Here is a 15637-nt window from a genome sequence, read left to right as displayed (position 1 = left end):
TTCACCCTCCGGAGCCTTCAGAAGTCTCCGGAGGGTGAAAAACGGAGCTACGGATAAACCTGAAGTCACAATCCCAAACTTCTGTTTTTCACCCTCCGGAGCCTTCAGGAGGCTTCTTGAAGGCTCCGGAGGGCAAAAACCGGCCCTACGAGCAAACTGGAAGTGACATCTGATTTGTCCGTAAGTCTGTTTTTCACCCTCTGAAGCCTTCAGGGAAGCCTCCTGAAGACTCCGGAGGTCAAAAATCAGCCCTATGGACAAACCGGAAGTCACCATTCCACGAACATCCAGGTTCCCTGTAGGTCTGTTTTTTGTCCTCGGAGGCTTCAGGGAAGCTCCTGAGGCCTCTGGAGGGCGTCCAGGGAGGGTGGGGGAGGCTGTTTTCACCCTCCCCGGGCTCCTAGAAAGCCTCTGGAGCCTGGGGAGGGCGAAAAAACACCAAAAGGCGGGTTCTGGCCGTGCGCATAGCATTATGGGTGTGGCCCGCCCGCACACGACTCCCCTGCATTTCTCCCCTCCACTTTTGGCACAGGAGCCAAAAAAGATTCATAATCACTGAGCTATGATCATGAATTCTTTTATCACTTATCTTCAAGGTTAAGTACAAGCTCTGGTTAAATCAAAATGTGACTTAAGGCAATGTTATAGGCAAACTTCTACTTTTTCTAGTTATGCCCAAAGCTTTCATGAAATCCTGAACTATACAATGGCTGGCTTTCTACTTTTTATTTTAAATCTTAACCCAATTCCCCGATCTCTTGTTGACTCATAATGTTTTCATTTTTGTATCACAAAATGTAGCGTACAGACATTTTTATAGCAAATATTAATGTCATCCTGTCATATGTTGGCATTTCTTTTTCAGGAGTTATTCGGCATGTTGGTGATGCACTGAAAGACCATGCTTCAAAATCTAGAGGAAAGATCTGCACTATTGGAATAGCTCCCTGGGGAATTGTATGAAAATCAGGAGGACTTGATTGGCAAGGATGTGAGTCTCTTGTTCATCTATAAAATATGCTTTTGTTAATATTTTAGATATTGAAATTTTCACAAACTTCCTGACCCAGGAATCTACCATAACACCAAGATTAAAACAGAATGATTTGTATGAGCATATATAGCTCTTTTAGATGTTTGATAATTTAAATCCATCATTTAATCATTTAGAGGAGGCATTCTTGTTTAAGGGGGAACAATTTAGTTCCACCTATTTTTTTTAGTAATTAAGGACAATTCATATTATTTGGACATCTGTTTTACATATACAGCATTGCAAATGTTGGCTCATCCTCCTTATCCACAAATGTAAATTGTTTTTGCAGACTGCCTGAGTTTGCCATCCATTTTGCAGTTGGCAAAACTCCCCAAATTGGGTGAAAATAAGGCTTTACCTATGCTTTACATTTTTAGGAATTTGTAGAGCCTTAAGGTATCTATTTCATTCCTTAAAATGTCCCCTAAAACAGGTCTGGTTTCATCCAGTTTTAGCTTAAGGCACATATTTGACCTGTGAACCAAGCCAATAAGACTTTGTTATTCTTTTTGCTCTTTGTGCCACTCACATATCTGTTAATAACACTGGTAGTTTCACTGTTCTTCCTGTCAAAACATTAGAGAGTTTTGGGGCACATCTCTTACTTGTCTCTCATATTATTATAATTAATGCCTATGGCAGCATTTTCTGGAGAAAAAAATGACTTTGTTTTTGTCATGGTCTCTCTCTTAGCTTATAGTTTTTGCCTTTGTGATGAAAATCTCTATTTTTATTCCTTTCAACTGTCATAATATTTGTAATTAATGCTTTATTGCATTAAAATAACAACAACAACAACAACAACAACAACACTAATGCCAGTTTAAACCTATGGGCTACTGTGCAATGAACTATAATAATGATTCATTATTATGACAGTCAAACATATACAAAGAAATAAAACACTTCGTCTTAAACATTGAATTAAACCTTAAGCACAAGGACTAGGATTGGGCAATCTATATGCATATATAAGTGTATGTGTGGTGTGTGTGTGTGTGTGTGTGTGGTGTGTGTGTGTCCAGCATAACTCTGGAACGACTCGAGCAATTTCAACCAAACTTGGTACACAGATGACTTATTCTCTGGAGACAAATACTGTGGAAGTAAGACACCCCTAACACACCTTGGGGGGGGTTTTCTTATAAGATGCAGCCTGTTGTGCCTTTAAATGGCTTCTACTGTACTGCCATAAAATAGCTTTTACTGTACAGCGCAGTAGAGGATATCATGGTAACAGCTTCACAGTACTCCACAATGGTAACAGCTTCACAGTACTCCACAAGGGGCTCCCTCTAGTAAGGGGGAAAATCCAACATTAGAAATTACGTTTGGTCTGGACATTTTCCTCCTATAAATAAATAAATACCGGGCAATGGCAGGTTATAGGCTAGTCTTTAATAAAAACAAGCTCAAAGGTAGGGATTGGAGAAATGTATTTTATTAATCTAGAGTTTTTACTCAAGTATGACAGACTCTTTTCACTAAATGTATCTATAATCTGCATACTAAGCTCCACAGTTCTTGATATATGGCAAGGTAGTCTTTTGTGGCAAAGCAAAATGCACGTGTATACTTGTGCATGTGCATAATATCTATCCATTAAATTTGATATGGTTTTAATTTATTTACATCAATTCATACATTGAAAACTAAACAGGATTCAGTACAAACCTATTGCCAAAAAGCACATGCATGCAAATATATCTTTGGGTTTTTAAAAATCATCCCTGTATGTTTTTGACGTATCTGTGAAGCTTTGCAAATATTTCTGAAGAATAAATCACAATAGCCCCAGTGGAATCACCAATAGGGAAGATATTAGGAGATGTAAGAGGCGACACCTGGAGAATGACATTTGTGCATTCATGACCTACAATAAACTGTTTACGAAATTCAAATCAGCAATGCTATTTGTTTAATTTGTTATTCCAGTAACTGAAGGCACAATATATTTTTCCCTCACCCCTTAATCTCAAAACAGCCCATTGAGATAGCTTAAACTGAAATATGATGACTAGTTTTAAACAAACCAGCATGTATCCGAGCTTTTACTGGCCAAAATTCAGAACTTGAATATAGTGGTTATTTGCAAGATAAAATTCTTTTTATTGTATGTTTCATTTTGAGGTTGTTGATTTATGTTGTATGTGGGAGTTGTGTAGGGGTTAAGAGAAGATCCCTATATTTGCTTCAGATATGTGACATATTGCCTTTTAGTTCCTAGAAAGCCTCAAGAGCTTTTGTTGGTATGAAAAAGAATTCTCAAATAAAAAATTATTCTTCCATTTTCAAAAAACTGATCTAATCTCTCATCATAGGAGCATGTTGGATAAGTCTGATATAGTAAGCAGAGAGCGAAATTTAAAAAACCCTAACAATCTGTGCCAAAGAAAACCATAATTGGTGGCAGAAGTAGACAAATGTCCAATGTTGTGCCTGGAAAAATAGATGATGTAAAACTATTCTTCCAGAAAACTTTGCATTAATTTTAAAAAAAAAACCTCTTAGCGGATCATAGATCGTTTTTTGCTCCTTAAGGTACTTTTTTCAGAAGAGAATAGTATTTGGTCCTACTTCCCTATTTCAGTACCGTTTCTTGGAATTCTCACTTCATTTCTGTATCAAAGTGATGCTTCAAACCCTCTGTAGTCATGAATTGAGGACAATCATTTTGTTATTATGATCTTTTAGACAAAAATGAAGATATACTTCAAGTGCAACATTTTGAGTTAAAGTTATTTCATAGTGGCATTATAGCTCTCTGCCAAACAGTTTTTCCCTCTACCCTGTTTCCCCAAAGGTAAGAGCTCCCTGCATAATAAGCTCAGTTGGGCTTTTGAGTGCATGTGCTAAAATAAGCCCTCCCCCAAAATAACCTCCCCAAAATATTGCAAAACAGCAGCAGCCATGACGTGACCACATTCACCACCTCCTGCACCTCAAAATAATAAAACCTCCCCGAAAATAAGGCCCAAGTGCTTATGTTGGGGGTCAAAAGAAAATAAGACTGTGTCTTATTTTTGGGAAAACATGGTATAATGCCAAGCATAGTTCTTATTTACTGAAAACTTAGATCTCATGAACTTCCAGGCTTCAGGGAAACCACAACACTGAATGCATATATTGGCAAATATATGGCCAAATTCCTTTTTTTTCTGTAGAAATATTGGCTGCAGGTCCTCAATAATGAGAAAAGGAAAGGCTACATAGCATTTCAGATTTGAAGGTAAAATTTGTTTCTTCATGTGTGTGTGTGGGAGGAATACAGCATCTGCCTCCAACTCCTTAACCAAACACATACATATCCATAGGAAAAGATGTGGCTGCTTCATGTTAACTTAATGAGTCGTTTCCCTGAAGCAGTGGCGCCTTTCTTTCAGGCTTACATAGAAACCTGGGGAAAAAAGGCTACTTTAATGAATAGCAGAAGAGTGTTGCACTCACAAGGTCCAGAGCACTTCCTTCAAATCATTTTTGAATGGCGCCCAGTCAAGACACAGGCATTCTCTCTGTGATTAAAGATGAAATGTATTAATCTGAAGGAGAAAATGAAGTCGTTTCCTTTGCTTTCATATTCATACTAACACACCTGCTGCAGCATTCATAGATTTCTTGATAGTTGGAACTACTGCCTGCAAGTAGACGATAAAGGAAATCTGATGCTTTTCCTGGAGGTTATCCAGCTTCATTTCTCCTGGGTACCCTAACAGCTGTGTTCTCCATTCTCTTGTAATGGAGTTGATATCGTCTGTTTTTTATTTTTTTTAATGGAGAAGGATACTAGCAAATCTATCTTTTCATCCTCTCTGCCAGAAATTGTTTTATTGCCTTTGATTTGCAGCTTTAGAATTCAGTAGCACTGCACTTTGAACTAATCATATTTCTCTCATCTCCCAGCTCACAAGTTGCACAGGCATGAATTACCAAGTGTTTTGCTAGAGCAGAAAATTATTCAGGAATCCTACATTTAAAATATATTAGCCCGGTGCTAAATTGTGAGAGCCAGTTTGATGGAGAAGATAAGAGCTAGAAAGTGCAAGATTGTGAAGTGTAAGATTCCCTTAGGCATAAAAGGCAGCTGAGTGACTTTGGATGCTGTTCCCATCCAACTCACCTCTTAGGGTTATTGTTGTGGGGAAAAGGAGGTGGGAGCGTTGTATACACCATCTGAATCGGTGGTGGGTTCCTACTGGTTTGGACCAGTTCGGCCAAATCAGTAGTGGTTTGGTGGCCTGGATTGCTGGAACCGGCAGCGACTCAGGCCTGACAGGCCCCCAAACCAGTTCTCCCGGTCCGCCATAGGTGGCACTATCTTGTTTTTTGCTTCTGTGCATGCGCAGAAGCATTTTTATTGCACTGTGCATGTGTGCAAAGCACGCATCAAGTGTGCGCACACACACACAATCGAACCAGCAGTAGTGACTGCCAGAATCCACCCCTGACCTGGACTTATATGAAATAAAGGCAAAATATAAATCTATAGTGAAACCCAAACCTGAATTCCATTCTTGGCACTTTATAATAAAAAATGAGTAACGTAAAAAACATTAGGTACTACATACATATGTTTATCATCATGTGAAAACGTTCTTTTCAAAGCAAAGCATTCAACAAAGACCTCTCCGAAATTCTAATACATATGATAAGAAAATTTGAGTTAATTATGGTATGTTAGATGGATGCAGACCAGTGGTGGGTTTCAAAAATTTTTGGAACCTCTTCTGTAGGTGTGGCCTGCTTTCCGGGTCCACTGGTGGAACCTCTTCTAACCGGTTCGGTAGACTTGACGGACCGGTTCTACCGAATAGGTGAGAACTGGTAGGAACCCACCTCTGATGCAGACAGAGATTGAACAACAGTGCCCAATAAGTGTATGTTTGTGATTCTGGGGAGAGCTCTGGATTGGTATATTGCAAGATTCCATTTAGATCCTGTGCTGTTCAACATATTCTATAAATCAGAATATAGCAAGCACTTAGAGGTCATTATCCTAATCTGAGGGCATGTTGACAAGCTGGAATAATGGGCAGAAACCTATTTTGAAAAATGAAACAGCTAATTAGAACATGTAAAGGTGGTAGGAACAACTTTACTGCTCAACAGTTCACCCATGAAGTGAGATCAAGGTTAAGAGAAGTCATTGTTACTATTTGGCACTGGTCAGATTGCATCTGGAATATGATGTCCATTTCTAGCATCGCATTTGTATAAATACATTGATAAAATTTTGAGAGAAAAGCAACCAAGTTGGGAAAGGGAAGGGAAAGCTTATGAGGAAACCTTGGAAGTATTGGGCATGTTTTATTTTAGAAGAGAAGTTTGCAAGGATACACAATAGATATGTGTTTAAGGACTGTCATGTGGAAGATGGGATAGAATTTCCTGGAGCTGTTTCTGAAACTCTTCAAGACGTAACGGTTTACAAAGAAATTGATTTTGGCTGGATGTGACAGAAAAAACAATCTTAATGGTAATTACTATTCAACAATGAAACTAACTGCTGCAATTGGCTGCAAATTCTCCTTTGCCCCTTTAATAAGCTGCATGGTAGTCTGCAGGATATGCTATACAAATGGATTCCTGCACTACAGAGAGAGTTGAACTAGATGACCTCCAAGGTCTATCCCAATCTGTACGTTCTGTGTTACTATAATTTTAGATTAATTCATCCTATATAGAAGAAAACATCTTTATCTATTTTTTGAACTTGGACATAGCAGCAGATTATATGAGTATCTGAGGACTCTGAAGACAGAAGCAAAATGAAATCTTTACTAAAGCCTTATATGTACCAGACAGGATTTGAATTGTTTAGTAATGTACTTATCAAGCCACAGGATGTAATATTCTGTCTTTGCCCTTGTTCCTTTTTTGTCAGCAAAGCCTACATTGTTATTAGTAGCAGAATAAGTGGTAGTAGTAATGAATTAATAACTGAAAATATTATTATTATACAATTGTATCACAGCAGCCAGTTGTTTCGCCGGATTTGGCATTGGTTACTAGTCGGGCCCCACCCAGGGGCCTAGGACGTCGTAACGTATTTTCGCAATATGCGTGCAGATCCAAGCAGTGCGGCTTTTTGCATTTGACTGATGGTGATTTTGTCAATTTTAACTGTTTTAAATGTAATTCCAGTGCTTTTGGAATAGCACCCAGTGTGCCAATTACCACTGGAATTACCACTGCTGGTTTGTGCCATAGTCGTTGAATTTCGATTTTTAAGTCCTGGTATCTTGCGATTTTTTCATGTTCCTTCTCGGCGACCCTGCTATCACCTGGTATTGCGATGTCTATGATTGTGACCCTATTTTTCTCAACCAGTGTGATGTCTGGTGTATTATGCGCCAGGATTTTGTCGGTTTGTATACGGAAATCCCACAAGATCTTGACCATCTGATTTTCTGTGACTCTTTCAGGCTGATGTTCCCACCAGTTTGTTGCTGTTTTAATATTATAACTTTTGCACAAATTCCAATGGATCATTTGTGCTACTGAATTGTGCCGCAATTTATAATCAGTCTGCGTGATTTTTTTACAGCAGCTGAGTATGTGATCAACAGTTTCGTCAGCTTCTTTGCAAAGTCTGCATTTGGCATCATCAGAGGATTTTTCGATTTTGGCCTTAATGGCATTTGTGCGGATAGCTTGTTCTTGCGCAGCCAGGATTAGTGACTCTGTTTCTTTCTTTAATGTACCTGTTTTTAACCATAACCAAGTTTGTTCCCTGTCCACTTTATCTTTTATTTTTTCCAGAAATTGACCATGCAGTGCTTTGTTCTGCCAACTCTCCATTCTTGATTTTATCACATCTTTTCTGTATTCTTGTTTTGTCTGTTGGGCCTTCAGTAGATTTTTGTTCTTTACTTCGATTAATAGATGTTCTTGACTTTCTTTTAAATAATCAGCCAGTGCATTTTTCTTCTTCAACTGTTTGCTTCACTTGTAATAATCCTCTGCCACCTGATTTTCGTGGCAGGTATAGTCTATCAGTATCACCACGTGGATGTAAACTGTAGTGCATTGTCATTAGTTTCCTGGTTTTTCGGTCCAAAAGGTCCAAATCAGCTTGTGTCCAGTTAACTATGCCAGCTGTGTATCTTATAACTGGTATTGCCCAGGTATTTATGGCCTTGATTGTATTTCCACCATTCAATTTAGATTTCAAAATTTTCCTAACTCTGTTGGTGTACTCTCGTCTGACAATAGTTTTTACTTCTCCATGCTTGATGTTATCCAACTGCAGAATGCCTAAGTATTTGTAGGCTTCATTTTCTTTGCATTTAATTAGTTGGCCATTGGGCATTTCAATTCCCTCAGATGCAGTGATTTTGCCCCTTTTTATGGATACAGTGGCGCATTTTTCCATGCCAAACTGCATTGAAATATCGGTGCTGAATACTCGGACTGTATTTGTCAATGATTGGATTTCTATTTCTGACTTTCCATAGAGTTTCAAATCATCCATATATAGTAAATGCGAAATTTTTTCAGCTTTTTGGCTGTTGGTAGCCTAATTTCATTTTTTTTAAGATTACTGATAGTGGGATCATTGCGATGATGAAGAGAAGAGGTGAAAGTGAATCACCCTGGAAAATTCCTCGCTTGATATTAACCATTCCGTAGCTCTCATTCCCTACTGCCAACTCAGTTCTCCATTGTTTCATTGCCTTTTCAGTAAAGGATGTAATATTTTTGCTAATGCCAGTTGTTTCTAAGCATTTTATGATCCAACTATGTGGCAGTGAGTCAAATGCCTTTTTGTAATCAATCCAGACCATATTCAAGTTCGTTTTTCTGTTCTTACAATTTTCTAATATCATTTTATCAATTAGAAGCTGATCTTTTGTGCCCCTGCTCCTTCTTTGTTGCCTTTTTGCTCTACTGGCAAGATGTTGTTTGTTTCCAAATAATCCATCATGTTATCTGCAATAATGCCTGTGAGTAATTTGAAGGTTGTTGGCAAGCATGTTATTGGTCTATAGTTTTCAGGTGTTGTTCCTTTAGTTGGATCTTTCTGAATCAAGTATGTTTTTCCAGTTGTCAACCATTCATCAATTTGGCCCTTTTGTAAAATTTCATTCAGTGCCTGGCCAATATTGCATGTAAACTGGTCAGATATTGAGCCAGAAACCATGTAATTGGTCCTTTCCAGGTGATGTCCAATTCTTTACCTTTTTAACTCGATTTTTGACCATCTCAGTTGTTATTTCTAATACTTGCATTTGTTTGTTGCCAATGCTTTTCTCAAAGTCATGTATCCACTTTGCTTCCTTGTTGTAGTCCTTTGCATTTTCCCACAATTCTTTCCAGAATTCAACTGTGGCCTGTTTTTCTGGTTTTTCACTTTGGTGTCACCATTTACATTAAGACTTTGATAAAAACGCCGTTGGTCTGATCGAAATTGCTGATTTTGTTTATATTGGATGATTCGTGCCTCATATCTTTCAATTTTTCTAGCTGTTGCTGTTATCTGCTGTTTTACAATCTCTACAGCTTCATTGATGTTTCTTGTATCCAATCTATATCTCCTGATTAGCCGATCTATGATTTTGTTGTTTTTAAGCCGTTGCTCATGCATGTTCTTTAAGTTACTAGCATCTGCCCTTAATTTTTTTATTTTTGTTCTAGACGGATTTTCCACTTTGGCTTTGATGCTTTTTCTGTTGTATGACTAGGTACTTTAATTTTAATGCCTAGTTCATTAGTGACTATTACAGCTGCGCTGTACATTAACTGGTTTGTTTCCAAGATGGATCCTGGTTCAATTGTTGAAAACACTGCATTAACCATTTTCATGATAGGGGCCAAAATTTTCTTTGGCACAGTTTTAGTGATGGTAAACGTTGCCTTTCCTCATTAAGCAGAAAATGCTCCATGATCTTATCCTTCAATTCTTTTTGTTTTTGAGTTAGTTCATCAGTTGGTTCAGTGATAACTGGTTCTAGTGGTGGTGATATTATTTCCTCCCCAAGAGCTTCTTCTGGGAGACTGTAGGTATGTATTATTATTATTATTATTATTATTATTATTATTATTATTATATCACCATCATCATCATAATCAAGAATCTGATTTACTACAAAAAAGCTTTAAAAATATTTAATGCTTATTTAGCCACTGGCTTTTATATCAGATTAAGCAACAAAAAGAAAATAAGAATTCAATCCAAAACAATGCCATACAGTAACTATGATTTTCCTGGATTTTAGCTAGGGGTACATTGCTGTTGTGGTTGTTTGGTTACAATGATGCATAACTACAGATTGATAGGACTGTAGGTATGTTATTTATAATCTTATCCTTCTTTATGGAGAATATATTCTCCATTGTAGTGGAAGAGGTCCTGTGATAATAGGGAAAACTATGACATCATGTTTTAAATGAATAATTTTGGAAGACTTTTATATGCACTTAGATAAGTTACAAGCTAATGCAATCAGATCACACATCTGTTTAGTTCAATATTCCATGTTTGTTTGTTTGGAAACTTTAGATAGCCCCCCCCCCCTCACATATGTAATTCTGGGCAGTGAACAAAGAACACTACCTCAAATAATAAAAAACATAACAAAAAACATTAAAGCAATAAAACCGTTAAAACCATAAAATCTAATTGGTAGAAAAGAGCAGTCAGTTTCCCTAACAGATTCCATATCTACATTAATGGCTCCCGCGGCCAAAGGATAAAACTGTTTTCATGTTTTTTTCAGAACTTGGACAGTTTACAACAGGATGTGAGAGAAGTAGAATTGTGCATTCATGTTCTCTTAACAACTGAAGGTCATTGATATAGAAGGCAATATGAAATATAAGTATATACACTATCTAAGAAATAAACTTGATTATTTTATTTTTTTATTTTTTAGCAATAATCTTTTTTATTCAGAAAGTTAAAATACAAACTCCAAAAAAAGGAAAAGAAATTTTACAAAAACAAAACAAAATTAGACAAACACATTAAAAATCGGCATTAAAAAGACAAAACAAAAACATATATACATATATTGTCTCCCTTAGTTAAATACGGTTTAATATATTGAAATGATAGCTTCATCCTCTTGCGAATCAGGCCCAGAATTTATAAACTTCTACGTCTCTTTACAACCAATTTGGTTTGTTATAACTTTATCTACCATATTTATATAAAAGAAGTAGTTAACAGAAAAACCAACAGCAAAGTTAATTATTTTAATCCCTATATTTTTGAAAAGGAATAAGTAACTTGATGACTTACATCTATGGGGCCTTATTGGATTGCAATTCCCACAGCCACGACTGTTGGAACTGATGAAAATTAGTCCAAAACATCCGATCACAACTAATTAGATTTATTTATGTGGATGTTTGGTTTCCATGTTATTAATTATTATAATTTTAGAATTGTAAGACTCACACTCTCTTGGTTGAGTTGGGTGGCTATAAATAAGTACTTCAAATAGCATCTGCAAGCCACACAACATATAACATGAGGTAATTGCATAAATGGTATTCTTATATAATGACATAATGATGACTGGTAAACATACTTACACAATGTCATCATGTGAGCCATATTTCCCCCGGCCAATCTGCCCATTTTATAGCCTTTTAAACTGAAAAACAAATAATATTACTGGAATTCTATTTCTCCGTTTCCATCATTATAACATGAATAAATCCAACTTGTGAATACTTATAGGGAATCAAATTTCACAGTGGTTGGTTGGGTTTGTTTTTAAATAAGATTTAAAAAGAGTTGCGCCACTTTTCTACCATTATATCTAGACAATAATTTATTATTGATTTTCTGAGTTTGAAAACCTCCTACAGTACTTGAATTTTAGAAATGCTTGGAAATTGATTTCAGTAGCTTGGTCTTGGCTTGTTATCTCAATACTAGACTTTATCAGGATTTTCATGCTACTACAATAATCTAGGTTTATATTCTCTTTTTTTCACATATGCAGGTAGTCCGACCGTATCAAACAATGTCCAATCCAATGAGTAAGCTGACAGTACTCAACAGTATGCATTCTCATTTTATTCTGGCTGATAATGGAACCACGGGAAAATATGGTGCAGAGGTTAAACTTCGCAGGCAGTTGGAAAAGCACATCTCCCTTCAGAAGATAAATACAAGTGAGCAGTTCACTTTCTACTTCTTCTTACATGGTATCAAAATTGAACAGCAGTGGTACAAACACTGTTGTTTGAAAGAATGTTTAATGTATCTCTTCTAGTAATGATGGATCAGCTTTATGTACACATATACTGTACCATCCGTATATTTATTATCATAATTAACCAGAATTGAACATGGTATAAAAGAGTTGAATATTATTGAGCAATAAAATACAAATACTAGAATGCTAAAAGTTTTGATACCTAGAGAAAACTGACTGAATTATGAAAAATGCTCTGTAAAGGACATACTATAATCCCTAAATTACCAAGTTATTAAAATAAAATAAAAAATGGAACACCTAAAAATTAAAATTATTATTATAATCCATGATAAAAAGTAAAGATATAAAAGAGATGCAGGTAGTCCTCAACTCACAAACATTAATTTAATGACTATTTGAAGTTAGAACAACACTGAAAAAGTACTGTAACTTATAACCATTTTCACACTTATGACACCGCATGGTAACATGAACAAAATTCAGACTCTTGACCACTGGCTCATATTTATGATGGTTGCAATGTCCCAGGTTCATGTGATCACCTTTTGCGAACTTCTGACAAGCAAAGTCAATGGGGAAGCCAGATTCATTTAACAACTAGGTTACTAACTTAACAATTATAATGATTTACTTAACAGCTGTGGCAAGAAAAGTTGTAAAATGGAGGAAAACAACTTTCTTGCTTAACGACAAAAATGTGGGGCCCAATTGTGGCCATAAATCAAGGGCTACCTGTATTCCATAGTAAAACAAAATAATATAGTATTGGTTAAAATTTAAAATGAAGTGCCTGCAATTCTGGATCAGAAACCATGAGAAGGGAGAAAGAAGGGAATGAGGGAAAGTAAACTATATTAACTGTAACTAGATATAAATTATGGTCAAACACTCCAGTTTACTTCCGATCCCATGGGAAGTTTCTCATTTACCATATAACAGATGTAGTGTGAATTGATAGTATTATGCACCTATAATGAAAAGTGTGTGTGTGTGTTCATTCCATATCTGGCTTTGGTAAAGAATTTCATTAGGATGACTTCACAAATGTCACATATGCACACTTAAGAAAGCAAATTCAGAAATGAAGGTTCAAATCATAATCCACGAACCAGAGAAAGAACTTATTGACTAAGTAAATACCAGAAAGGAACAGAAAAAATGCTAAAAGGATGTCAAATCTAGAATTATCTCACAATGAAAATCAGGGAAGGCAGGGAAAAATAAATCTGATAAACAAGGTGATTTTTTCAGTCTTTCTTGGTTTATCTGTTTTCTAACTTCAGCTATTTTTGCTACACAAAGGTTATTTCCAAAATGTTAACATGTTGAAGTCTAATGACTTTGCAGCAAGAACATTCTTGATTTTGTTTAGACAAGGATGGGAAACATATGACCCTCTAGAAATGCTGCCCCGGGGAAACTTCTGGCGTTCCTAAACAGCCAGAAGGATAGTGAGTTAAACATCAGCAATGGCTAGTTCCCCACCTATGATAACCCTCTTTGCAAGAAAGATCACAAGCTGTCATCTATGTTGTTACTGCATAATTATTTAAAATACCTTGGAAAAATTAATTAAATGATATTATACTTGGTTAAGGCACAGCCCCTTTCATTTATCCCAGATCTCACTGAGTAAATTAAAAACAAACCTATTGGATCAATCTAAAATGTTTTGTTCCCATCAATTAAATGGAAAAAAATGACAAGGTCTGTATAAACAGAAGATCTTAAGCAATTACAGGCTGCTTTTCTAGCTAGAATGACAGCTTGCTCCATGATGTCACTTAACAAGTTCCATCCTTCACATTGATGCCATGATGTCACATTGCAAATACAGAAAGGTTGGAGTTAATATGACACTAATTGCAGCTGCCTTTTGTTGCATGTCTGTTTAGGATTGATGGAAATGGAACCATTTATTTCTTCTGCTAAAGCACGAGACTGTTGATGCTTCATTCTAGTCTTTTGGCTGTGAAAAGGGTTCACTGACTTTGCATTCTTGTTCTTATTCTTTGTATCAAGTGTATTTTCCATTTCACCTTGATTTTCTTAATTTTATAGCCTAATACACATTATCAATTAATCTGCAGTAAGAACTACAGTACACACAATCTATTTTCCATTACATGCTTTTTAAAGGTAAAAACTGAGTGTTGTCACCGTTTTTAATATATTTTACCAACCTTTCCCAACCTATTATTTATTTAAATTTTTATATAAGGGAGAATTTGTGTATTTTTTCCTCTCTATTATTTTTCTTTATGCTCAGCATTTGATTGTGTATATTTAACTGCAAAACATATTTGTTAGAAACAGTGCAGGACCTCCAAAGCAGATAAGTTAAAGTATAAAAGTATAAGTTCCTTATTTACTTGGTATTTTATTACAACTGTACAATATAGTAGAAGCTAATGAAAAATCTACACTATGGTAGGGGATATTATAACTTATAATTATAGTATGCCCTACTATAGTGTAGATTTTTCAGTAAATATAACTGGATCTATTAAAATGTTATTGTATACTCACATATGTTGTTGCACTTTACAGAATACCATGAAGTCCCAACATCTACCACATAAATGAATGTAATTAATAAATAATATTATTTATTAACCTCATTATTTACTAACTTTAATATCATTTGCATGTTAATAATAACTTTATTATGTAATAAATATTTAAATATTTATTAGATAAAATTTTATTCAGTATTATCTGAGAAGAAAGGTAATTAATTCTCTCAAACATGCAAGTATAATTGCAGAAAATAGGCCACATAAAATATGTACAAATTTTACATTAGTCTGTTGTCACGCTACATTTCCTTTATAAGAAACATTAACAGTTTATTTAAATCCTCATTATGTAAAAGCCTCTCTTTCTGCCTATTTCTTTATACTGATCAGGGAGATGTTGTTTAAATAAGCTGCTGTGTTCATGTAGAACAATTTGGCAATTCAGTGTCAATATCCAATAATTTCTAAGAAAATTATTTACAGAAAGCTCTCTAATAGCAAGGTTATATAACTCTACCAATATTGATGTAGTATCATTATTGATTAATATGTGTAATAGCTGATATTCCACCCTCTAGCAACTGTTTTCATTGCACAATTGCTCTTATAAATGAGCCATTCATTATGTAATTATTTATAATAGACTCAATTGTTATATATTATTTCTATTTTCATTTCTTTTCTGCCAAAATATCCAAAATTAACCAAAACAAAAAATTGAGGGGATGTGTATGTGAATCTTGAGTTCACAGGAATATTCAAACTGTGTGTATTAACAGTAATAATCATAAATAAGAAGCCAACCACCAGTTAAATCATGCAGTTTTATTTTACGACCACTGTTCTTTGTTCTCAGGAGAAAGTAGTTAATATGTTTCTCCTTGGACAGCTGCTAGAACACAGTTAGCCTA

The 15637-nt window shown here is 35.6% G+C and overlaps 1 protein-coding gene across 1 annotated transcript in view; it reads left to right on the top strand.

Annotated features, from left to right (window-relative positions):
* Positions 1 to 15637, top strand: part of LOC116505957 (transient receptor potential cation channel subfamily M member 3-like) — a 235731-nt gene that overhangs the window by 211470 nt on the left and 8624 nt on the right. Inside the window, 3 exon segments of the mRNA XM_032213466.1 lie at positions 866 to 960; positions 962 to 991; positions 11989 to 12160. Of these exon segments, the coding sequence (XP_032069357.1) occupies positions 866 to 960; positions 962 to 991; positions 11989 to 12160 (297 nt within the window).

The sequence above is a fragment of the Thamnophis elegans genome, chromosome 3 (genome assembly GCF_009769535.1).
Source record: "Thamnophis elegans isolate rThaEle1 chromosome 3, rThaEle1.pri, whole genome shotgun sequence".
In the NCBI taxonomy this organism is placed as follows: Eukaryota; Metazoa; Chordata; class Lepidosauria; order Squamata; family Colubridae; genus Thamnophis; species Thamnophis elegans.
This window is presented reverse-complemented; position numbering and strand designations above follow the sequence as displayed.